The sequence below is a fragment of the Atractosteus spatula genome, chromosome 27, assembly GCF_055471065.1.
Source record: "Atractosteus spatula isolate fAtrSpa1 chromosome 27, fAtrSpa1.hap1, whole genome shotgun sequence".
In the NCBI taxonomy this organism is placed as follows: Eukaryota; Metazoa; Chordata; class Actinopteri; order Semionotiformes; family Lepisosteidae; genus Atractosteus; species Atractosteus spatula.
Window position 1 is genome coordinate 8,193,395 of NC_142732.1, and position 26,995 is coordinate 8,220,389.

The 26,995-nt window shown below is 45.3% G+C and overlaps 1 protein-coding gene across 1 annotated transcript; it reads right to left on the reverse strand.

Moving 5' to 3' along the window:
* tbx4 (T-box transcription factor 4) lies at window positions 1-26,995 on the reverse strand. Its single transcript, XM_088906659.1, has 9 exons — window positions 26,631-26,995; window positions 20,791-20,913; window positions 20,315-20,409; window positions 12,249-12,368; window positions 9,344-9,491; window positions 5,900-6,052; window positions 4,261-4,349; window positions 3,324-3,559; window positions 1-2,990 (listed from the first exon to the last, which is right to left on the reverse strand). Exons 2-9 carry the CDS (start codon window positions 20,908-20,910, stop codon window positions 2,335-2,337), a joined length of 1,617 nt encoding a protein of 538 aa, XP_088762785.1. The 5' UTR covers window positions 20,911-20,913; window positions 26,631-26,995; the 3' UTR covers window positions 1-2,334.

A 26,995-nucleotide genomic window follows, 5' to 3' on the forward strand; every position in this document is an offset into this window, starting at 1 on the left:
CGGCATAAAAATATGATTTATTCTTCGGATGTGCAAAAAGGAATGTAACATTCAAAGACAAAGATCGTACACATGTTTATACAAAAAATAAGGGAAAGGTGTTTTCTGACCACAAAGCTTTTTTTTATATAAATAAATCAAACCATTTTGTGTTAAAGAAGTTAAAGAGCAGAACAGCCAGAAACTGTTGTCTGGTCGGTCCTGTTCTGTAAATTGCAGCAGTCTGACATGTGGCTTCCTGCTGAGCTTGGGGGTGGTTTTAAAAAATAAAAGAGATTTTCAAACCCCTGTCCTGTGGGAGCTGAGTTCCGGATTAAAGCAGAGTTCTGTGTTCCGTTCTCAATTTTAATGGTACCATTTAAGCTCTCATCTGGTTGGAAGTGTCATTACTGATGTCACCCTGCACTAAAAATGTCTTGAACCTACAGTGATGGGAGCTGTCCAAACCCAGCTAATTAAACCTTATACCAGCAGCGAGATACCAGACTGGTGATGGCTTATCCACCCTGTGGGCCATTAAACGAGCACAAAGGAGGAGGGAGAGGGGGCAAGAGATTGAGGCTGACATGTGCCGCGGTCCGCCTCAGTGCAGGGCACTCTACAACTTATCTCATGCTAGTAAAACTACAGATCTTTTCCTCCTCCATTACTTGGTTACAAATGTGGGAAAGTTTATAAACAAAGGACGACCATTTTCCCCATCTAACTCGCTTGGCAGCTAGTAGCTAATTGATCTTAGAATCTCATCCGAGTGCTTCTTGAGAGAAGACTTCAACAACATCGTCGATTAGCTTGTTTCAGATCTAAACAGCCCTTGATGCAAACAACTGACTCCTGTTTTCGGTCTTAAAAGTGTTTTAAAAGTCATTTTAATTTATTAAAATAGCGATGCTATTGCTTTTATACTGTATTTGTGTCTGTTTTTGATTCTTGTAAAGCAGAAACTGGGTTAGTATCCCTGGTTTCCTGATTTACTGGACAGTATTAGAGTTGACTACACCTGCAGAGGCAAATCCTCAACACTCATGACTGTACGCACTGTCTTACTTGATGTAGTAAATGCTTATCAGGGCTTTGGTATATTTTCTGACTATAGAGAGAATAAAACAATAAGAAAGCATAGTGAATTCAAGGTATAGTAAGTAAATATAAATTGGAGGAAGAAAATCATGGAAGAAGTATAAAATTACCTTGCAGTTCATACTTGGAAAACTTTCTATGGGCGTCTTACTATTGATCTGACTCCCTTGCCCACGTTTCTCAAAGTGGTTTGTGGACCAGGCCAGTGCTTGTGTGCTGGGCAGCATGTAAAGAAGGGGGTTATATCGAAGTGCCCCAATGCACAACCTGCAGCTCTGTTTCAGATTGCTGCAGTGTCTGACATTCCTGAGTACACTCTGCACTCGCTTGGCCGGAAGTACATCTGTAGGATCATGCCTCAAAGACCAGGAATGTTTTGGAGAAGCCTAGAGAAGGCTCTAGGGCCACTGTGATGAGGGTAGTGGAAGTGTTCTGGAATGCCTCTTGTACTTGACAAAAAAAAGAAAGAATCCCAACAACCACTTTTGCATGGGCTCTTGATTTTTGGATTAATGATTTTGAATGAATGTGCATTGTTTTCCTGACACGTTAACATCCTACAGCAGTACAACTTAACCTCCCTATGGCAGGGCCCCAGGTCAATACTACCCTTCCCAGCCCAGCAGCCGGACTGTCTTATTCATTAATTTGCAATATGTTTCATCTCTGCTCTCCATCTGCAGAACCAGGAGCAGCTTGTAAAGTTTCTGGAGTATTGCAACCTTGTTGTGAAAGGCGCTATATAAAATAAATTGATTTTTTTTGCTAATTGTTAAGTTTCAATAAATGTGTTTTAAGAGATCTATTAATGCTGCCAGGTTGCTTCCTTTGGTGCACCATGACTGTATAATAATACAGTAGCAATTCCAATGTGCACAGCCACCCTGTCTCAAACTCCAGCTCTGCCTGGCACTGTGCAGCAGAGCTCAGGAGCAGAGAACAGCCACAAACACACCAGCAACAAAAGAAAAAAACCTAGTCTTACAGCCGAGAGATCTGACAATGTTTCCTTTTTCTTCTCTTGTGAATCTCATCACAGTTTGTTTGTTCTCTTGGCTCCAGCACAGTCAGGTGAGCAGAAAACACAAGCGGGTCATGACTCTGTCCTGCACTGTTTCAAAACTCTTTCCCTGCTGCAGAGCTGAGTGAATGGACTGGTCCTACGCAGGGAAGCGAGGCGCTGAAGGCGGAGAAGGAGAACGGAGCCCTGGAGCCTTCTGGACTGGCGGGCAGACTGAGAGGGGGCGGCCCCCACTAGCTGTCGGTCCAGTGAGCCCCAGCGCCGCTCAGCCCCAGGTGATACTGGTAGGAAGGGTCGCGGACCGGAGGAGGGGTGAATGCTGGGAAGTCCCTGGCTGGCAGCGGGGGTGAGCCGGGCTTTCTCTGATACAGGGTGGCGGGGGGCCTGTCCCGCGAGCTCGGGGCGGGGGGCGAGGAGGAGGAAGAGGAGGACGAGTGTGGGCCCCTGTGCGCGGGAGGGCTGCTGTAGGCGCCCAGGTCGGGCGACGCGGGCGGTGGGAGCTGCGTTGCCATGGGAACAGGGTGGCGGGGCATCATGGCGCTGGCGGTGCTGGCGAAGTGGGCAGTGAAGGGCTGGTAGGACACCGCCTCCACGGTCTGCACGCTGTACCCCGGGTAGGGGGGCATAGACGCCCACATGTTGCAGTTCAGAGACGGGGGCGGTGGGGGCAGGTCTTCGGTCCCGCCGCCGCCCCCCGCCGCCGCCTCGCCCTCAGCGCCGCCGTACATGCAGGCGTCCCGAGAGCCCAGCGCCTCGCCGCAGTACGAGTGGGACAGCAGGGGCGGCTCGTAGGAGGGGGCGGGGCGGAAGTAGTGCTCCTCCGGGACGGGGGGCGGCGCTGGGTCCAGATAGGGGCGCTTGCACCCCAGCTCCAGGGGCCGGGCGCTGTCTGAAAGAACGCAGAAGGGGCACAAGTCAGCACTCCTCCCCGACTGTCGGAACTGCACGCGTGGGCTCAGCCTTTTTAGAGCTCTTGCCAGATAAAAAAGAATTACATGAGCATAAACTTTTCTTATGGCAGAGTCTGCTTTTCAAAGCGACATCGCAGAGGACACGATTCTGTTTTCTCTCCCGTGGAAATCGGTCTCCGCCCCGCTGGTGCAGAGCCTGCGTTTCCTGCCAGCAGCTGATCAGCGGCAGTGAGGCCTGGCGCTGCACCAGCCGGGCGGGCAGGAGGGCAGAGGACAGAGCGGCGGTGGGGTGGGGGGTGTGGGGGGGGTACCTCTGTGTTTGAAGCAGTGGTAGAGCACGCCGGGCTCACGGGTGGAAGGCAGGGGGGTGACCAGGGGGTCCGGAGGGTCGCTGCCGGGCAGGGGTGTGCCGCTCTCGTACTGGTAGTGAGGGATGGCCTGCGGGTGTCCTGGCAGGACCCCTGCCCCCAGTTTGCCCGCGAAATGCCCGTGTGAAGAAACCAGCCTCTGCCTCACGATGCTCTTTGATATAACAGGGTAGTCCTTACTGTGGGGGGGGGGGGGAAGAGAGAGAGAGAACGTGTGTAGTCAGAGCTGGGGAAGGCCGACCCTCGTTACTCCATCTCTAATGAGGCTGAGCTCAGTTCCCTGCTGTTAAAGCACAAGGCCCCCTCCGGGCCCTACAGTCGTGAATGCGTGCTGTGAAGAACGGACTAACGTGTCAGAACTGGCATGACCTGCGTCAGACAGCTCACTGCAGGTGCCCTTACTGATACTGCAGAGCAAGGTCACGTTTCTGTCTGTGACGTTCTGAAACCTTGAGCCTGATGTGACTCCAGATGTGGTTCTGCTACCTGCAGCCTACAGATGTCAAAGACCACTGGCACTCCCAGGGTTCATTTGATTTGTTTCCCTGGCAGACACACAGCCTTTTACACTAAGAAGTTTAAATCGATTCTGCCTCGTTAACAATGGGGGCAGACAGAAAAAAAAAACATTCCAAGTTAAGATGACAGCACAAAGCTTCATGTCACACACCTAAATAGTATTACAGAGCCCTGATTGGTCCCCACTCCCAGTCGTCAATAGCTACAAATCAATGGGTTTTATTGGTCTCCATAATTGATGAATGGATGACAATCTATGGGTAAGTGTGGAATTGGTCCAATTAAGTCTTCGTTAACCCATTACTCCTCCCTTACATCCTGAGACTGTTGACTACTTGGTAGCTTCCAGGGGAGTACAGACCTCTGTAAGCGGGACACTCGCATGTCACCCTCTTCGCTGCCCCGGAATCCTTTGGCAAAGGGGTTATTCTCGATCTTGAGCTGCGTGATCTGCATGAGAAGCAAAAGCATGTGAGACACCGATCGATATGTCTTTGATTACTGTTTAAAAATAAAAGTGTCAATGTTTCGGCTTTGCAGTGGAAGTGTCGCAGTTGTGGTTGGCAAACCTGATGCCGTGAGGCCCTCTCTCTTTCTGTCTAGAATTCCCATTTCATCTGTAATTCACATTCACGTAAGGATATCATAGCATAGGATAACACAAAGCAAGATGCTTGCTGTAGAGTGACCATATGGCTGAGGAAGAGACTATCCTAGTGACACTCACCAGTTATTTAAATACTTGCACAGACAGAATAACAGAAATAATCTAATACAAAGATCTAAAGCACTACATCAGGAACTTCTTCTTACTTTAAAGGTTGTTTGCCCAGGAGGTTGAAACTAATAGGGTGATTTGTCCATAGTCTAGCACTGAAGGAGAGTTCTGAGAACAGAAGGCAGGACCCACTCCTGGCTCCTGTTGCCCCTGCTGTGCTGTGTTATCAGGAGCTGCACTAAGCCCCCAGTATGTTTGCTGAGGTCTGTGTGTGAGGCTGGGTTTGGCTCTTGAATTATGCAATCATTGTCACACTGTAACATTCATTAATCATTACGAGACATACTCTCAAAGGCTTGATGACAGTACAATGACTTACAGTTGATTAAAAGAGGGAAAAAGAAAAAAAAACGGAATTAAAATGTGTGTTTTGCACACCACTAGATTTATCTAAATTCAAAACACTCCTGTATGTCAAGGCAATCGGTTCAGCATGCTTCACTTAAGAGCTCTGTGAGGAGCCCATGTTAAAGTTATTAAAATGTGTTTTGCTGTGATTGTCATTAGGCAGGAGGGGATGTTAATGACAGGACATGGTTTAGTCACTTCACAGTGACCTGACATGAACTGCAAAGCTGAGACACATGCAGATTGTGTTTCAATCAGAGAACCCCGACGCGGTTTAATGTGCATTTCAACTGAACAGAGGTCACTCTTGTTTGTGTTGCCTGGTAGGCCAGATTAAAAACTCAGTAAAATGCACTGAACTGACTAAACTGGCATCGGGCATATTGGGCATACACCATCAGCAAGATGACACTGTGTGTGAGAGGGACCTTAGAGAAGCACAGCGCAGGTTGTTTGGGAGGGCTGTCTTACCTGCAGGGGGTGATTCTGTAATGCAGCAGGAAATTGACCAGAAGGTGTCTGCGGCTATTATTGTCTCCTCCCAGCTCAGTGCGCTACGTCAAACCTTGGGGGAATTGACACCCCCAAATTGACATTAGCACACCTCCACTTTCCCCTTTCCTGTAGAGGTTTTGAGACTCATGCCTGCTTCTTCTCGTGTGTATTGCAATGCGTACACACAACACCTTGTGCAAACAGGGCTTCCTGCTCTACGCACACAGCTTCACGTCAGCACCTTCGCCCCCTGCTGTGTGGCCAGTGACACAACAAACCACAATGCCTCATCGCCGGCATGGCTCCGGGAGATTTAACCACAAGAGTGTCGAGTGGGGAGCTGGGCTGGGGGCTGGGGGGACAGGGGGGCCCCGCCTACCTTGTGGTTCTGATAGGACGTGACCGATATGAAGGCGGTCTCGTGGAAGACGTGGGTGCAGAAGGCCGTGTTCTTGGAGCCGAATGCGTTGTTCTCATCTGCCTTCACGATGTGCAGCCGCGGCTGGTACTTGTGCATGGAGTTGAGAATGATCTGTGAAGAGCCCGGGGCTTATTAATGTCTGACCAAGGGAGTCAACACCACGCGTTTAATATTGACGCTGGTGGAGGGAGCAAGCATTAAGCAACATTGAGAGATTCTAGCATTATTATCCAGCAGATTCAATGACGCCACTCAGAATTGTATGCCATGCATTTCTACTTCTGTGTGTAAAAAAGCTTTTTCTAGTTAATGTCGACAATCTTGCCTGCTTGTGACCTTTTCTCTGTTGTATTGCACAGCCTGTAGGTAGCTGTGCGATCTGAGGAGACAGATTGGTTATTCTCTGTTCTCTGCTTCCCTGCCTTGGCCTGCGCTCGCTGGAGTGCTGGAGCAGGGTCATCCTGTCAGCTGCGATGAGCATCAGTTGTTTCCCACTCGCCTTAATAACCCACTCATCCCCAGCGCACAGGCAGTGGGGCTCCTCACACTGCTGTCACTGATGACTTACAGAAGGACAGGAGCTTTTATAGCATTTAAGGGGAAAGAAAGATCATTTGCATGCTTTTTTTTTAAAAAAAGGGGATGAATAAATGAGAAAAGGATGTATGAAAAATAAAGGATGAATAAATGTATCTGCGGGACTCTCTCTGACTTAAGTATCTTCTCCTGATGTCATTTAATGAATTCGTTAGTCTGAAGCTTTTTTATTTTTCATTGTATGGATCTGTGAGGTCTTGAGGCGGCTTTGCTTTGTCGGAATACTAATGAACATCTTCAGGAATTTGTTGCCATGCATTTACAAGAGCATGCACACTTGGACACTGATCTCGCAATCAGCTGCCTAATTGCGGTGTGCATTCCACCACACAGCAGCCAGGGCTCTCAGCAGAATGGAGACAGTCTGGGCTTCTCCAGTGGTCTCCGCTCGGAGCTGTCCACTCTCATCACTGCTGAGGTGGAAAGAAAGAAGGGAGGGGTTTTGTTCAAATAAAAGGAGAAGGTGGAGGCAGGGGAGGGAGCAGCAGGTATGGGCACTGGATGGCGGTGCTATCAGAGACACTGTGGATCAGCCCCACAGTAGCCGTGGGATCTGTACGCAGAGATAATGTTTTTATTGCTGATGCTGAGCAGATACCCTGAGGACTGGGAGGGGGGTATGTGAAGACTGGAATGTTAGGTATTTAATGACCTGCTCCTCAACAGCTCACACTGACCACTGTGCCTGAGTGATCTTCCCCTGCTCTCCGGTGACATTTTCCCAAGACTTCCATCTTTTTTTAAAAAACAATTTGCTTAGAAAGCTTTCTTTAATGATCATTTTTCCAAACACTGGTTCCAGCCCTCGCTGCAGTGCTCTCCAGATATTTATAGAGTGATTCAAGTAGATAGCTGCGTCAGCATGCATTGGCTGCAAAGGAACAAGTAAAGGTTTATTTCATGCTGAAAAGAGAAGAAAGGAAACGCAACGTTTCGGCTGTGGGGGCTAAAAAAACAACAAAAATAGATTTTGTTTGTTTATCTCCAAAGAGCTGTCTGAGGGTACAGTGGTGGTATGATGGGACAGTAATCGTACCCTGCTGTGGGAGAGGTTTACAGGAGTGCAGCAGGTGAGTGGAGCCGTGAGAGAGGCCAGAATCACTGCAACATGTCATGTTTTGCCAGCTGCCACCTTTCGCAGGCAGTGACAAATCGGCCCTTGACGTGGGTCCTGCTATTGTTTCCCACATCGGAGGCACGGAAATACTTTCGTCCGAGGTGCCCTGTGTTCGAAATGCACCATTTTGCTTGGGGGTGCCCTGAAAAGCGGTGCCCCTGAGCCCTGAGGCTGCCTGAACAGGGGGACGTATGCTTTTCTAATGATGTTAGTGACGTCGGTTGATGTGAATGTGTTTGCTGCCAGCCACAAGACCCTAATGTGGGCGTCAGTGAAACTTAACTACCTCCCTCTGTCCTAATTATTCCCCTTATACCTTCAGAACCACAGGACTAATCCTGACAGTCAGATTAGGCGCTGGTCATGGAGGCTATGGACCTAATGAGCTCTTTTGCTCTTTTTCTGACTCAATGTTTTTGGACAGGAGCTCCCAGGAGGCCCCAGTCGTTACGCTCTCACCAACTCGACAGAAGATCAGTTAACCTGGACTCCTGTCTCTTTTCTACTTTACTGCTTTTAATGGGGAAACCACTGTAAAAATGAAAGAGATTTTACAGGTCTTTTCTCTTCTGCCCTGCTTTTGAAATGTCAGCAGATACGCTGATTATTTTTAAAGACGATTGAGTTTGGGAAGATGAATTGTAGACAGAAATTAAATTAAAGGCCTGAATCTTTTTATTATTATTTCTCAAAGCAAGAGAAAGAAAACACGTTGGACTGCACATGTGGTGCATGATATTAAACCTGCTGTTTCTCACTCAGTGGACTGTGGAGCTGAAAGCAGTAGGTGTACTAGACCCTGAATGCCCAAGAAGGGAAAATCAATTCACGTCCACTGCTTGTCATATCCATGTGCTGTACAGGCCTTGACAGGAGATTAGTAACACATACAATAACGTGCATCTTAACCGAACATGTCCGAGGCAGTGGTGCAGTGGGGACCTGAGCTGAGGGCTGAGTGTGTGTTCCGGCTGTTCTGTACTCTGAACTGTGTGGGTCTGGCCACAGGCTGCTTCTGGCTGCCCAGGGAGGTAGGGCATCGCACTGCTAATTCCAGCTCCCAGCAAGCCTCTCTGTCCTGTTCAGCAGGGACCATTGTGTTTCACTTGTTGCCAGCTGCCACACCTCTTGTCTTCACAAGGGCTGTGTGAGCACAGGCTGTCGCTCTTGGCTGCCTGACAGCAAGTGTGTGTAATGGAGTCCTCTAACATGGGGCAGTCGTCCAGCCTGCCTTGCTCCCCCTCCAGCCACAGTGTACTTGGCACTGCTGGTCAACCTGACCTGTGCTCCTTTTGCAGTTGCTTGATGATTGAAGCAGGTTTCTTCAGAGGTCTGTATAGTTTTTGCTCCCTCCCTCAGTGGCCATATGAACCTGCCCTGAGGCTGAAACAGAGCCGAACAACAGGCCCACCTTTCCCAGTGTCTGGGGATTTTGTACTGTGCAAACATGCAGCTTGGCTGTTGCATCATGCAACGTGGCCTTGAAATCCTGTTTAGACAGTGCTGACTTTTCAAATAGATGTTGAGGGAGTGATGGATTTTTAAAGAGTCCTGCCTTTTGGAAGGATGCCTGATTTCATTAAGTGAACGTGCGCGTGAGTGATGTTCTTAAGGCTGTCTCGGGGGTAGTGATGTAGGCCTGTGCTGACAGCGCGTGCCCACCCAGCACACTGACTGTGCCCACTTACATGGCCAAAAGGGTCCAGGTGGTTGTTGGTGAGCTTCAGCTTCTGGAAGGAGACCAGCTGGCGCATCCAGTGGGCTCCCGTGGCGGGCGAGTCAGGGTGGACATACAGCCTCCCGGGCATCGCGGGCTCAGCCTTCCCTGCCACCATCCTGCAGAGACCGGAGACCCTCACTCACTCAAACGTGTCAGTGTAAGACCCCAGCACTAATAACGTGTGTGAGGACTCGATTAATTGTGACACCATGGCAGTAACACCAGGTGCATTGGGGACTGGATTAACTGTGACACCCCAGCAGTAACACCAGGTGCACTGGGGACTGGATTAACTGTGACACCCCAGCAGTAACACCAGGTGCACTGGGGACTGGATTAACTGTGACACCCCAGCAGTAACACCAGGTGCACTGGGGACTGGATTAACTGTGACACCCCAGCAGTAACACCAGGTGCACTGGGGACTGGATTAACTGTGACACCCCAGCAGTAACACCAGGTGCACTGGGGACTGGATTAACTGTGACACCCCAGCAGTAACACCAGGTGCACTGGGGACTGGATTAACTGTGACACCCCAGCAGTAGCACTTGGTATACTGGATTAACTGTGACACCTGGAGTACTGGAGAGTGGGTTAACAGTAATTCTACTGTAGCAATAGTCTGCTCCTGGCAAATGAGAGAAATGAGTTTCTCATACAACTTCAACAATAAGGAAATGTATAGGAAGATTATTTTCAAAGTGACAATATGTCAGAAGTAATACCCAAGTGTGGCGCAGCTTCTCTCACTGCAACATGATTTAATTATACAGTATGTTACCAGGGTGTCACTGAAACACTGCAGAACTGCACTGGTAGGCTTATAAATTCCAGGGCATCCCACAGATCTGGAAATGTTGCTATAAAATGCTGGTTATTGCACAGACTATGCATTTCATTGGGATTTTCTTGGCATTACAGTGTTTTGTTTTTGCCATGTCCTTCCTGGCTCTCCCTTCGCTCTAGTGCTGAGCTGGAGTGACAGGCGTATTGGCTTCAAGGTCACAGAGAGGTCACTGGGGATCACTGATCCTGCCTCTGTAGCCAGGCTAATTGTCAGACTGGTGAGCAACACGAAGAACTTTAACGGTACATTTTGAATTACATCCAGCACCACGATATGATAATGCCACAGGAGATCTTTAGGTTAGACTGCTGTGAAAAGCTGTAACATGTTTAATCAAAAATCAGAAAGACTAACGCATTACAGCCCCTGAGCTGGAAGTGTACTCCAGAGAACGAGATTTCCATGACTCACGATTTACAAGCTTATTGTTTCGCCCAAAATCTGTATTAAGAACAGTTGGTTTCAATTTTAATTTATTTACGCAAAAGAATTTGTTTTCATCTTAAGGCTTCACGCACAGTGTCGACCTCTGGATCGTAACAACTGGTCTCGATTATCGACACGGTCTCAGTCTTTTCCAGGCATTGGTCTTCGTTGTCGTGAGGAGGAGGAGGGGGGAGAGAGAAGAGGTTTTATTAGAAAATATGCCAGAAGCCACTTGCTTCCTTCACTTATAATCCACCCTGATGAAGTTAAATCCCTCCTTTTAAGGACGAGAGAACAGCTAGCTTTCAGTGCTCTGGATGCGTGGTTGTCAGCAAGAAAGTGGGCAACGCATGATTTCCTCGATCACAACAGAAAAATGTAAGTTAACAAAATCACGCTGGGGAAAAGGGAATAAAATTCAATTTTTTTTACAGGGCCGGATTTTGGTGTCCATAGGCCCTAGGCGCTTTCACTCCGAAATGTGCAAAAAGAGGGGTGAACGCCAATTGAATGTCGTCGATCGACATGATGCACTTTAAACTATTCTAATGCTGAACCACAGGAGTGATGGAGCGAGTCGAGAGACCATCACTTCGATACCTCTAGTCTCTAGAACAGCCGCTAGATCGCGTATGATTATTGATCTGGAGCACCTCGAGTCGATCGCAAGCATGTTGTTTCAGCTCGTTTTTCATTAGTCACTTGTGTTTCCTCCTTCGTAGGGCCTTAAAATTTCATAGGCCCTATGTTCTGTGCCTACAGTGCCTAATGGGAAATCCAGCACTGTTTTTTTAGCATATTCAGTGTGTCAGGCTAGCAGCCTTCAAGGATGGGACAATCAGGATGAAATCACAGATTTGATTTGTGTATCTTGACAGCCTGCCAATCCAGGGCATGTTCAAGGAGAAATGGCTCAAAGCCCTAAACAGTTTGCAAAAGTGTTACTTTTACAGGCTCCCTGATCATTTTCCCCTGTGGGTTTGGGCTCCTATCAACCTGTGTTAAAACACGTTTGCGCCTGAGTACAGCGCAGGGAGTCTTTCTGGCCTTCCTATAGGGATTAGAATCCCTATAGGACGCAGCATGCAAAACACCCCCTGCCCTGCTGGGGAGACGTTTACTGTGGTAAACCTTGACCTTGCTCAGAGCAGAGCTTGGTAGAACGCAGGAAAGCAAAGTGCGGTTAAAAGCACGGTAAAAAAAAGTATTTACTGTGATCGCGTTTTCTAAAGAAGAAGGGAAAGAAGCTGGGGCGCCGCTTCACAATTTTTTTTATAAGGTGGTGTATAGAATGCTAAGGGAGAATCCCTTCCCAGAGGATGACAGAGCACTTTGTGAATAAATCCGATTCCTACTGTGGACCAAAGAGACGGGCTGGCGCTCAAGGCGTGACCAGGGGGCTGCTGGGGGTGCGGATGAAGGGGTCGTGCTGGTCAGTTGTGTCTCTATCCCCCTCTGTCGCGTTCTGTGTTACCCCCTAAAAACTTGGTGAGGGGTTGGAGCCTCTGGCTTTAGACCTGAAGACCCTCCCCTGCCCTGGCACGCACGCACGCACGCGTGGCAGCGGTGAACAGCTGGGTGCTGTTGGCGGACTTACCATTTGTTGTCGCAGAACTTGTAGCGGTGGTCGTCGGCCGGGACGATGTCGATGAGCAGGATGTATTTGGTCTTCGGGTTCATCCCTGTTACCTTCACCTTGTAGCTCGGAAACATCCTCCTGTGAAGAGGGCGAGCCGGCGTGAGCAGGGATCCGTGGCAGAGATGTCACCTGCACGGGCTGGGCTGAAATGGACGATCTCAGGCGGCGCATCGTGCTTAACCCTGCGACGTTAAATGACTGGAGCCACAGGATGAATTAGTCTGGTCTGGCTGGAGGGACTCTCCACGTCTAGGTCTACCTGTAGTGTTTCCTCGTCTGGTCTTATCTCCCGAGCCAGCCAGTTGGGCCGGCAGGCTGACCACCTGCTGGTCTGTGTCATTTCTACATGCAGTGCTCTCACTGCACCTGACCAGGGCCTGTAGGGGAGAGTGCAGACCTTGATCATCCTGTTTAAAGAGTCACCTGCTTGGAGATAATAAGGGAAAAAACATGTAATATATTATTTTTTGTGCTTGACGTCTCAGCAGATATAGGCCTGTTTTCTGTTCCTTCTTTTTGGGAAGCAGCTAAACCCAGCCCTGCGTAATGCTCACGTTTGCCAGCTTGATTCCTTGTTTTCTTTGTGCAGTGACTTGGTAAAAAGGGAAAGCCAAAGAACTTCAGAGAGAAAATGGGAGAAAGAGATAATAAATGCCCTCTCTGTGTGTTTCTGAGTGCAAGAAGCTTATGGATTTTCTCTGTTCTTAATTGACCCGATGAAAGCAGATTGAAACAAGGTGTCTTTACAGAGACTTAAACTGATGGCAAGTGCAGATAAGACCGTCTTTAAGGATTTTCACAGGGCTTTATCAGATCTGAACTGTGCTATCGTCACAGGAGGTGTTCGTTCTTGGGCAGATGCAGTGGAGATTACTGGGACCAATCCATTTAACCTGGTTTTTCCATTGAGATTATTATGTAACACCTTGAAAGCATGCTAGATGTCTGAGCTGATCAAGGGCAGAAAAGAGCCATGGTCCTGCACGACAGGTTCTAAGGAGCTCAAGAGGTTCCCAGCAGGGAAAGTGTTCTCGCTAAGGACTGTTGCACCTCAGACCCTTTGATGTCTGGGGCAGATTTTGTCGTACCTACTTTTCCCTTGCTAAGATTTACCAAAGTGTTTCGGAATGAAAAAAAAGACAGTGATGGATTCCTTCCCTCTGCTGGGTGTGAGAGCTTTGCGCTCTGCAGACCGTGGGCTGGCCACTGAGCTTTTGTACACGAGAAAGTGCAGAATAACAGACAGCACATGCTAGTACAGCAGACGAGGCCGTAAAACACATCAATGGCGCTACCTTCCGTGACCTCTTCTTGGGTTCTCTAAGATCAGTCTTTTTCATCCTATCTGCGTCGAGGCAGTTGTGGAAGGAACCAGCACCCTTATAAACCTTAAGTGCTTTTTAATGGCATTTAGGGCTGGGCTACAGCTAATGCAGCTGACACATCACTGCCCACGAGATGTGCAGCTATAGAGCTTCAGAGATACACGACACGCGATATCAGCAGTGAAAGAGCAGCAGACAATCATTACAAACTCATCAGTGGCCTCACGCTCACAGGAGAGGATCTTAATGAGCTTAGGGTTACTGTGCAACCCCAGTGTGTCTTATAAACCACTCTCCTGGACTTCTATTGTACTGAGTTTTCTCTGGAGAAAGACTGTTAACAAGGAGACTCAGAGGTGTGTGTGAATAAGTTGAACGGAAAGAGCCATCTGTGGTGCACTGTTGCATCTGGTTGAAATGTGAAACACAATTTTACTACCCCTTTAACACAACTTTGGAAAACCTTCTTCTTAGACTCTTCTTGCTCTTCCTCCTCTTCTGTTCTTCCTTGTCTCCTTTTTCTTCTTTCTCTTCCTCTTCTTCGTATTGAGAAGAAGATGAATGATGGTATCTGGTGGTAGTGGACGTCCTGTGTGAGCAGCCAGCGAAGTTCTCACATTCCCAGTGGCCAGGCAGTTTTTATCACCTCGCCTGACAGCTCATTACAGTTTTGCTGTCATCAGTAGTTCTTGTGAATAATAATTCCTTACACTTCTATAGCACTTTTCTGGACACTCCAATCAAACCACTTTACAGGTAATGGGGACCCCCTCCACCACCACCAATGTGTGGATGAGGCGACGGCAGCCATAGCGCACCAGTCCACTCACTACACATCAGCCATGTTTAGTGATGGGATCAGAGATGGGGATTATTAGGAGGCCATGATTGGTAAAGGCCAGGGGGAAATTTGGTCAGGACGCCGGGGTAACACTCCTAGTCTTTTTGAGAAACACCCCGGGATTTTTAATGACCACAGAGAGTCAGGACCTCGGCTTTACGTCTAATCTGAAGCACCTTTTTACAGTATAGTGTCCCCGTTGCTATACTGGGGCATTAGGACCCACACAGACTGCCGAGTGAGCGCCCCCTGCTGGCCCCACTAACACCTCTTCCAGCAGCAACTTAGTTTTTCCCAGGAGGTCTCCCATCCAGGTACTGACCAGGCTCACACCTGCTGAGCTTCAGAGGGCGGCCAGCTGTGAGTTGCAGGGTGATATGGCTGCTGGCTAAAAAAACAGATGATGTTGGACTGTTTTGCATATTGAGTGGCATGTGAAGCTGAAGGTCTTGGAAAGGCAGGTGACGGTTAGTGTTGCTGCATCAGAGCCCCTGAGCCTGAGCCTTGCTCTCCCCAGGGGTTTTCACTGAACAAGCTAGGCTTCCTCCCACAGTTCAAAGACACACTGTCCAGCTGCATGCTCATCCCTAAATTGTCCCCTGTGGTCTTCTGTGGCCTGCGATGGACTGGCATCTTCTCCAGGGGGTGTCCTTCCTTCTGCCCAGGGCCTGCCAGGCTCGGCTCCAGCTCTCTGCGACCCTGTATTGGCTTAAGCGGTTATTGAAAATAGGCAGCTGGCTTAAAAAGTGTCCACCAGGCAAAACATCCTGCTTCCCCCTGACCGCAGTCAGCGTTCATTTTAATAGAGCCATGCCACCACACTGCTGACTGCCCTGAGAGTGCAACACGCCTATTACTTTTAGCTCTAGCGATCGCAACGAGACTTACAGCAGGCCTGAGCTGAGCTTGGGGAAGAGGCGCGGCCCTAAACAAGTTTGTTTTATGTTCAGCTGACGCTGGCGGGCCTGTCGGGGAGTGAAACTGAACTCGGGGCCGAGATGTCACATCTCCTCCCCTCTCGTAATTCATGCGGCGGTGTGGAATGTTATTCCTCGCCCCGAGACCGGTGCTACTGCTGATGGCAGCCGCAGTAGATCACACTGCACGTCTGGTGGGGGGTCCCGGTGGCTGAAATGCGGGCTTCTTCCGTGCACAAGTTGTGGAGACGTTTACCGGTGTTGCGTCCAAGCAAATTGTGATTCACTTCCCGACGAGCTTTCGCCCGCACACGCGAGTCCAGACAACCCGCTCCTGACCTGAATGAGACGCGGTGGAAGTTGCAGAATAAAAAAAAAACCCGATTGAATTGGTAAAGCTATGTGCCCACCACTAACACAGCTCTGTCTACTGCACGTGTCAGTTCATGTTTCCACAGGCTGTGTGTGTGTGTGTGTGGGGGGGGGGGGGGGGTGAATTGAATTTTAATTTGTCATTGACGTCTCCAAACCAAAATTGCTTTTCCAATAAACCAAATGACATCTTCAGTTAAAGCTCAAGTGCCACGACTATTTGATTCACGCTCTGTGGAGTTTCATCTGAGTGGTGTTTGGAACAGCACATAAAAACGTAGTGGAGCCGTAGTGAGAGTTTCCCCACAAATAGAGGAATGCAAACGCTCGTGTGTGTGTGCATGTCGGAATGCATCACTATCGGCATGTGTGTGTGTCCGTGCCAGCTGTTTCTTTTAGTTATCTTGTGCGTCTCGGCCCCACTATGATTGATTCTGTGTTCCCTGGGAAACACCGGCAGGGAGATCAAAAGGAGCCGAGGGATGATGGAGCTCTCTGTCCTGAGTGTCCCGAGATTCTCATCCCGGGCGCCGCGCTTCTCTTATCACTCGCCGCAGCTCCTTCTGACGAGCTGTATACAGAAAGGGGGCCGTCCGCTTTGAAGTGTGGGATTAGGCCGGGCCACAGCCGGGAACTCGCAATAACAAACAGTTCCCCAGGTTCAGATGGAGTTCTCCGGCGCTTCATCGCTCACCGCGGGCTGGCGCGCCCAGGGACTTCACTGGCGGAGTAGTAACCCCAGTGGAAAAGCTGCGAGCGTCCCCATTTCAGCTGGCCGAGACCAGTAACCCTCCGGCTCAGAGCGTTTGAGATAAACCAGTGGAGGGCAGCTCACGACTACAGCATCAGTTTGAAAGCGATCGTGAGACAAGCAGTTGTAAGAGGGTCATTCCGATAATCGACCAGTTCAGGCCAGCTGCTGTTAGAAACCACTTGCTACTGCAATTTCTGCTAGAACCAGAATTTCTACAAGCGCCTTTCAGACAGCGTATGTCGCCCTGGATGGCTACGCTGAGTTCAGTTTATCAGTGCACCGAAGTCAGATTCCTTAAACCGGAAGGGGCCGTAATAACTTACTATGAAGTGATTGTTATTATTTTTCTTCGGTACGTGTGTCTGTGTGTATACCCTCTCTATTCGTTTTTTTTTTAGTTTCCGTGTTTATTTCAGTTTCCATGAAACTGGTCCCAGCTCTGTGGATTTCAAATGTAATTTTAAATGATTCATGAATTTACCACCCGCTGTGGCTGTTACCCTTTTTGCACAAAATTTTACTGTTGCGCTTTTTTTTGCTATAATTGCATGCAGCCCGTCTGGTATACTGTCCATTTTTTTATTTCAGGAGCAACTGGTCACTTCATTGCTCAGGGAGAGAACGTGTAATAATGTCTGCTATTTCCACGTCCGCTGACGTCAGTGTACATAGGTGAGTGTGTGCATGAACAGACTACAACAGCCGCAGTTTAGGTCCTTCCCTCCCCCAACAACTCCATCATCTCATTCCAACACCGCTTGCCTGAATACAGTCCGCCTGTCCCGAACTGCACCTCGGCTTTCACAAGCCTCTGAACTACATAGAGATCGCATCCTTGCAGTGCTCCAACAGCTGAATAAAGGGATCTCATTTCTGATTTATAAAACCGAGCAAATGAGTCAACTTAATTAGCACCCGGGATAAAAAAAAACGCGCTTCCACTCTTAATGAGACCGCTGGAGGAAAGGGGGTTCGACTTGATGTGTCGCCCTGCACGCTGCGGGTTTCATTCCTGCGAATGTATTTTCTGTTAATTGGAACTGAAGTCTTCGTGTTTGACTGGACTGGGGCAAACAGACTGCGGAAAGCCCTAACGAAAACCTTGAGATTCTGGGGGGTGTTTGATCTTAAACGCCACATTTCGCACACAGCACAGCAGGCCTTGCCTTTGTAAGGAAGTCCCTATTAAAAACAAGAAGAAAACATTTGATTATTCTCCCCAAGAAAATAGTATTATGAAGTTCGTTTAAAATTCCATGTCGTGAAAGATTTAGGCAATTATTCTTTGTGGCTTTAATTATTAAAATTTGTATTCAAAATAGAAGATGTAGGTATATTTTACCCGCTTTGAAGATTTAAATCCCAGACATCTTAATTCCAGACACTTTTAGTCATCTGCTATTCATATGAATATTTTTAATGCAAGTAAAATGCATTTTGTCCGTTTTAATTTGTAAAACTTATTGTCCAAATATTTATTTAAAAGTGGGGGTTTTTTTGCCCTGGAAGTTAATTTTACTAACTTAATGCCGAGTCTGTTTTTGCTCTGTACAAACAAAAGAGAAAAATATATGGAACACTCTTTCGGCTGTCCTACATATTAACAAATAAAAAAGACTCTTAAAATAACAAGTGATTTTTCAAACTGGAATTTGCAGAACTGCAGTTTTCATTTTTGCATCTAACAGGATATTTCATAGACTCATGAGCGTAACGGAGAGATTCGATTTTTTTTGTTATTTTTGCCTCAAAATATGCGGACCTCAGCGATGTCAGACGGTTTAACCAAAATGTAATAAATGATTCAGCAAAGAATGCCGTTTGTTTATTACAGAGTCAATAGTCATTTATGATCTTAAATTATAGCCACACAGTTAACGACTCTAAAGTGTAGTGGCTCGAATAAAGCTGAGTTTGGGGAGATTCCCGTAAATAAACAGTGTTCGTGTTCCCTTCACTCACCGCTGAGTCTATGGGTTTCTGTAGCGAGCAGACACACTTTTTTAAGACAAAAAATCATAATGAAACAAAATCGGCGTGGAAACATTTTCAACAGCTCATGAAGACTCTCAGCCGCGTATTAAAAAGATTTCTGTGAGAGTCGTGCGGCTCCGTTGAGTGTTTTACCGTTTCAAAAATTAAAATTAAATAAAGTTTAAAACTAAAAACCCCTGCCTTATTAATAAAAAATTTCAGAAAAAAAAATGAATAACATTATTACATAATATTTCGGAGTGAAATTTTACTGATTTACGTTAGTATCAGTATAAACATGTTGAAGCTTACAAATACGGCTTAGTTAAAATAATGTTAAAGGGTTGTTATTATTTAGCTCCAAAATTATTTTTCGTTACCAACTATCTTCGGTAAGCGGGCAATTTGCTATAAAAAGCCAGTTAAATATCAAAATTATTATTTCTCCGGTGAATTGCGGTACTGCCTGTCTATAGAAGGTCGATCTTTTCGTCTCGGTGATGAAATGTAAAATAGGAGAAATGTACGATTAGAACGGGACAAAAGTAAATGTGGACTTTCAAAGTTTATAATGTAGCACCAACAAATTGGCAGGCAGATTAATTTTAAATAAATATTAAAGCGTCCATTTCCGTCCAGGTAGTGGAGAGCGTTTGTTACCATGACAGCCAGGCCGGCTTCCGCCCCAATTACCGACACCTGTGGCTTTTGAACCGCGACGGAGGTGAGACTGCTATCACAGCATTTTCCTTATTTTTTTTTAAATTAAACTTTTGAGACCAGACTGATACTTTATTAATAATTTTAAAATGGATGTCGTTTCAAAATAATGCTCAAAAATAACTTTGTTTTGAAGTTTTCCCTGTGCTGTTACGAACGCTATTGACCGCAGAGCTTTGCTTTGATTCTGGCGGGAGTTGATTTTCATGTTAGTTTTTGTCCTGAACGGTTTTTACAATGTATTATGTCGCGTTTTATCCATAGAGTAAAAACAGAGCACGTATTCGATACAAAAAGTTTTTTTCTGCCTTTATTATTAACAGTTCCAATGTGACTGAAAATAAAACGAGTTTTTGTTTACAAGAAAAAAAATTATGACAATACGTTTTACTAAAAACCCATTTTAAACATCTGGAAGGTTTTCTTTTGAAAAGGTCAGGTACCGTTCCTCAAAAAATCCGTTTAAAGTCGCATTTTTCTGAGCTTTACCGGCCCAGCTGACGGAATTTGTGACCGTTACCCAGGCGTATCTGTATTTCCGAATGGATGTTTTTTTTTTGGTTATAGAAAAAAAAACTTTCATTATTATTATTATTTTCAAAATAGATGGGAGGTGACTTGAGCCATATTGTCTTTTATTGCGGGTCTGTGCAGCGGTTTCCACCTTCCTCTTACACTTGAGCTAACGGCACCATCGAACCCCTGTTCTCACTGCTCCAGCCACAAAACAAACTGCGTCCTGTGAACTTTTACATTTTCGGCAGACGAATGGGAAGGAATAGGCTTTTAAAATCATTCCCTGGTTCGGGTCCAGAGCCTTTCCCCTTTTCCTTGGGCGCGTTAAATCTAGATGTACACAGGGTTGCTTCTTGTGTTTCAGTTAGACACCCATGAATGCAAAATGTTTTTCTATACCTTGTATCCTTTAACCTTCTAGAAAGTCTTACGTGGTGGCTGAGGAAGTGAGGCGTTCCCAGTGGCAGGACACTCTTATCTCACTAACAGACTATGTTAGTCAGGAGACCCCCTAGCGTGACCCCACCTCCCCTGCTCCAAAGCAGCAGTTTCCATAGTAGTGATGGGCACTCGGGTCACCCCTAGATGAGATGGTTTCCTCTTACCTGCCTGCTTTAGTAATGATCATTTCGGTCCCCGCTTCGTGAAACTTCTTCCACAGCTCCCTCTCGTGAAGGAACACCTTGATGTTCTCGATGTTCTGACACGTCAGACGCGAGCATGTGAAAAAGAGAGTCGGTCTGTGAAGCTCTGTACGGCACAGGCAGTCCAATGAAATGTTTGCTGAAAAGCATCTGTTTTCAAATACCGAAAATCAACACTTTAAGCTGCATACTGAAGGACGTGCAAGGTCCTGCATTGGAGTGGATTGAAAGTTTCTACCTATATTTGATAGAATTTTAGTGCAGTCAATAATTCATTATTTTTATTGGGCAAAAGGGAAACACCTGGTTTTCTCCCTAGGGTAAGATGGAGATTATTTTAAGACTCTGGCTGTAGAGCTCCTCCCTATGTCATGTAACTCTGTGACCAGGAGAAGGAGCTGCCTGGTGGGGTGTGTGAGGGGAGGGGCACAAGTTACCTGGTCAGGTTCATTGCTGTGTGGAGTGCTGGCGGCCGGAGCCAGGCTGAGGTGTGCGGGCTCAGGTGCAAGCTCAGTAACCCCTTCATCTGTCACAGCCGGGACCTTCTCCTGAAGCATCTCCTATTGACCGGGGATGGGAGAACAGGGGACAGAGAGGCAGGATTAGTACAGGGGGGAAAGTCACCAGCCGCCAGGGTTTGGGAAATACGCAATTGTACAAAATGTACAGAGCTCAGTGCATGTAAGACGAGCTGTCTCGGCACCATTTGCAAGCAACAGTAAAATGGGGCAGAAAACTGCACAAACCTTACGATTGAAATTGTTACTGTAACGAGTGGTTGATGTGAATTCTGAAACCAGTGAAAATGGCATATTTAGAAACTGTAGTCTCTTTGTTTTTTAATTCCAGAAATGGAATTCTGTCTATTAGTCTATTTGTCCTTAATCAAAGGTTTGCATCAAATGATCCAAGTAGGTCATAATTCATAATGTAGTGGCATTGGTAAAATTGAACCTTGTCAAAACCAATAATTTAATAAGGTTCTCCACTGGAGCCAACCAAAAGCTCAGTTATTATGCTGTGATGAAGTGTACTTATTATTGATTCTGCTCACTATTCTGATGACTGTTAATTTTGGTTGGGAGGCGGGTTTAGCATGTTCACTGTCAATGTGATTTGTTATTTACAAGAATCTATATATGTTATGGATTCTTGCATACTCCTTACTTATTACTTAAGGCTCTGTCTCAGAAGATTTGCTTTCTTATTTAACCTGCTGAAAACGAAAGGCAGTGCATAATAATGTAGCACAAATAACTGTTGTGGAACCTCCACAGCCCACCTCTAGCGCCAAGAATCCTAACTCTATTGCTCCCACCTTGTCAAATATGTAGCAACTGAGATGAACTGAAGAAAAGCAGGCATGTGAAGTATTTAAGCAACCACAAATTAAATTCTGCTAGTGGACAGCCATACTAACAATACTTTGTTTGTGATTGTTCTTTTCTTTTTGAGTCTCTCAATAACCAGTAGAATAGCTTCATTCTGCAATCTCTGTATGATTGGCATAGCTTTTGGCCAATGCCTGCCCTTCTAAAGTGTGTGCTAAGAGGGGGTTCTCACGCCATTTTAAGGGAGTTTTTGCAGGCAGTTCTATATGCAGAAAAGTTTCTGACGCGGCATGGACATAAACTTACGTGCTTTGCTCCAGCCGCAAAACAAACAAGATTTTTTATGTGACTCAAGCAGTCAGGCTTTGCTTGTCTAATTTCTTTATTTCTTTGCTTAATTTAGGGAAAGCATGAGTTTTTGGAACTGCAGCTTCAACAAAAGCAAGCTCCTTAATCCTCCTTTTGAAACATGTATATAAATATGAAAATTTAAATCTGTCGTGTAGTCCCTGTTCAGTCATAACTACATTGAAGACTCACTATCTTCTGTTCTTCATACAGTCCAGTATGTATTCATGGCAATATGGGAAACCGCTACTTTAAAAAGCTATCTACAGAAGAAAGTTATTAATATGTATGATTAGTAAGAGCTCTGTCAACTGAAGATAGTTCTCTTGTTTACAGTTCCCTTAGTTGAACAAGGTAAGTGAAAGGTACATTTTCACTGTAAAAGGTCCAGTGTGATTATACAGATTATACAGTGACCAGACCCTGAGGATGTGCAGAAGTGACCTATCAGACAACATTTTCTGCTAGAGCTCTTGACATCTGACAGTAGAGCTACAGAATAGGATATACTAGACAGTCAGGTAACATGAAGGCACATTGAAAATCACAACGCAAATCTCCAAACCTGCAGCTTCAGTGGGAATATTGTGTATTTAAGAAAAGAATACCTTAATCCATTTTGTCCCAGTACTTCTGATTTTATTTTCCACTTATATTGTGGTTTAATATACAAGTTAATTCGAACCACAGGTGACTAGTGAAATGTCTTTTTCTCCTGCATGTTCATTACTGTATTGAATTAAGAGCTATGCACTACATTGAATGAAATGCAGAGCTGTAACTACATGAGATCACAGAAATGTTGGACAACACAAAGTAAAAGTTTATTCCTTCTATGTGATCAAGAGAAGTGCCTGCCAAGTGAATGACGCAGTCTGGCTGTTGCAAAAATGAGAACTAGTATATCTCTGTTCTTTCTAAGGGATTTCAGCAGTAATGTTTGATATTTAAGGATTTTTATTTATAATTTATGGACAAAACAAATTCAATATTACCCAGATTCTATACATAAATCATTCTTTATTTTGCTTGAATAAACATATGCCTTGAGAAATCTATGATTCCAAAACCCTGCTTTTGAAGACAAGGTCGAGTGCAATGAATTGTTTGATTAGATGTTTATGCTTCTAATGTTACAGGATCCCAAGTTTTATGTAACAGGGCTAAACAGTGTGGATTCCATTAGGAAAGGTCACAACTTGAGCTGCATGTACGTCCTTTTGCCCTCCACAGAAACAAACATTACCCAAATCTCACTGTCTGCAGAAGGGGGAAAAAAACACTCTTCTCTTGTGTCACACATAACCAAAGGGCCTGAAACCCTGTTAAAACAGTAAAGAATTCATCTGAAGATTATACATATATTCTAAATCTTGTGCGTGTAAATAATGTGAGTGCTTGCACCAGAGATAAAAGGGGAGAAATTAAACCCTGCATAAACTCACGCAGACACTGGGAGAAACTAATAAAGATAAGAGCTGACTGGAACAGTAAGGCTGTCGCAAATCACGCTGGACCTTTTACAGTGAAAATGTACCTTTCACTTACCCTGTTTAACTAAGCATAGTGCACAACTGCTGTGTTTATATCTCCGTCACTCCAGACTTACAGTCCTCTAAACTCTTTGGGGCTGATAGAGTGTCACATGCATTTTGGCTTAGAAGGTATATATTGAAAAGCTGAAATCCATCCAAAATTAAATAACAGTAATTACTTTGAGGCGGTGAATCTAATTTAGTTAAAAACAGTACTTTCACTGCATTCATTTCAAAGAGCGTGCCCTTCACATCCTAGTGTAATTTGATTGATATCCAAATATTTTTTTCTTAGTTTTCCTTTTTTAGATAGATACTTTATTGATCCCGTGAGGGAAATTGCAGATCATAAGTTTTTCTGATTATTCTAGCTGTTTTCCTAATTTTACAAAACTAAAACTATTTATTTCAGAAACTGTCACAAATAATGTCTCTGGGTGTATCTCTGTTAGAAGTGGTTGTTGTTGTTGTTGTTGTTGTTGTTTAAAAAAGAGCTAAATGCCTGTATGTACAGATTTATGATGCATGTCATTTAGAAAGTTATTAGAAATTTCAAAATGCCTGCTTATACAGTATGCTTTTATATAAGCATAGTTTATTTGCAAATGGCTTTACGAATATAATAAGCAAGCCTTCCTTGCTACTTACTGAAGAAAGTGGGCTAATGAAGGTTCTTTCCAAAACATTATGGGATACGAGATTTTAAAAACAATCAGAAAAGTACAAGTTAGAGCTCGATAAAAAAACACAGCCTTCAATTAGGTTTTATACTCAGTAACTGGTACATCACTCAAAGTACTAACCATACTCACTCTTTATTATTGATCATATTTTAATTACTATTACTAAATGAAAATGAAAGATACGCAGCAGTCATCAATGGTCGTTAGAGAATACACACGCATTACACTTAAGCAACTATTAAAAGCAGTACTTCAGAGGGTTGCCATTTGCGTGACATCGTGCGCGCATTGAGTTGTGATTAATGATAGATTTAGTGCTAGATTTTCTTCCTTAGTCTTTATTTAAGTGTTTTGTTTAACGTCCACTTGAAAATGCCGCACTTCAAAATGCTGTTTCCGTCTTGCGCGGAAGAGAACGTTTTCTGCTCGTTTGATACTCAAGAAATGTAAACAAGGTATCGATGATTAAATAAATAAAGAGACTGTGAATTTAATCGCTTTTACAATGTACTGCACGATCTTATTTTAATATTAGTATTTTACATATAGCGATCTAACGTGCAAAGGCGAATACAAAATGTCTCGGTAACTTAGAATTTTGTGGACGTTTTTTCTATATGTGTAACTTGTTTTTTACATGAATTTGAACATGCATAGTGGCTTTAAATAATGAGTTGTAATTTTAAAATAACTGAATTGTAAGTGTGGGAACTTACTACTATTTTGTTCTTTGTGTAATTTAAATACTTAGAAAATCAGAAGTTGCCTCCTGATTAAGTTTTAACTTGTTTTGCAAATATTGAGTGCCAATCAAAACTAGCATAAAGTAATACTGTTGCATTTAGTTATTACAAATCTATAAATGAACGTTTCAAAACTTATTTGGCAGTGAAATACGAAGTACTCGATTATATCACTTAAGCAGTATGGAACCATAAAGGAGAGTTGTTTATTTGTAGCTCATAGCGACTTAACGTTGAAAGCGTCTCATTTTGTTTTCGGGTTAAGAAATATTGTGCATAGTAGCATTGCTAATATCATTATCGTGCATAACAAATATTGTTGTGAATGAGGTTAAACACGGAACCTTTGGATAAAGAATTCCAATATGATATTATTTTAAAACATTTGTTCTATAAACATGTACGATACTTTTTAGTGAATCCAGTGTGGTGCAAGATCGCGATTATAATGAAGTCCTGTTGACAGAACTCGAGAGTTACCTCAGTGTAGGTCACACGAGCTAAAGGCAGTAAAAGATTTGCAAGAAAAGGAATGGAAAAAAAAATCTTTAAATGTACCCAGCGACACATCTGTATATTAACATTAAAATACATTTGTAAGAACCTTACCGCACGAATTTCTTGTATTTAATATTTTCGAATTCAAACAAATCTAACATTTAATGCGACTGTGTTGTCCGAGGGTAACATTCTGAAATCCTCCTCAGTGGAAACTTTCACATCTGGATTTGTCAGAAACTGTACACAACTCTGTAAAATAAGATGGCTGATTATATCTTATAAATATTCTCTGGGGTGGGGTATCTTTTAAAAACACAGGTTGAATATGACAGCTTCTCGTTTGATACACTGTAGGCTTTTACTTTTTAATGAAATACGATTGTTGAATACAATTCATGCTATTTTTATGCTATTATGGCTATCCGTTGCCTCTCCTTCTCACTGGCTGTGTGTCAGGTTGTATTGTTCCTGATGTGTAGATGTTTGAAAAGGCACAGGCCCTAGATGACGATCATATTAGGAGCCACGTACCAATCACTTCTTTCTGCCAAAACTTCACGCTTGACCCGAAAGACGCTGCTGTGTGCAGCAAGCCTCAATGTTAGACGGTTATCATTTTATCGTCCATTTCCAAAACTTCAAGGCAAGCCTGTCTGCGGCTCCAGTTCCACTGATTTTCCGATACACCTCTGAAAACCCACGCACACGCCGGGCTTAATGTTTACCATCAACAACAAGCTCATCTCTGGCACCATCTCGTCCACGAAGAGCAATGCCCAAGCCGCCGGGTATTTGTTTACGCTTGAAAATATTTGAGAGGTGAACGCCGTCAACGCGGTGTTGACTGTGGTATACGCCCTCCACGGCCACAATTAAGATCCGGAGCTCAGTCCTCCGTACTCACTACACCACAGCAGAACCGCGTCTTCGCCCTCGCAGCGGGGCTGGACGTCGCCGCTGTGAATGGGACGCGCACTTGAATTCGGAGGAAAACGAAGTGATTATGGAGCCTCATCGAGACTTGCTCAGGTCTGACAGCAGCAGCTTTGGAACCGTGTCGTGGCTGGCACTTTGCAAACACACACACACACACAAAAGCAAGCAGCTGGAGGAGGCAACACCGAATCTTAGTTTACCTCATGAAGTGTGTGTGCAGAAGTCCTCCATCTCAGTCCAAACTGCAATTCAGTTTCCTCTCAAGAGCACGAAATCACACTCCGGCCAAGAGACAGACAGCTATACGGTAGCGGCCGGTCGATGCTGCCTGTGTTGGATGTCTATGGCGAGGATATAACGGTACTTCAGCAATCCTCACCCAGGCCACGCGTGAACGCGCCTAAGTTAACCCTGACGCGGGGAAACCGGGGCCAGTTTGCACATCGCTGTGGGTCCGCAACCACAGTGTGAACCGGGGATCCCGGGATGGGATGTTTTCTTCGAGCCAGGAGGAGGGAGAGAAAGAAAGTAGGGGGTAAAAAAAAAGTTTGTGCTCTTGCCCTTG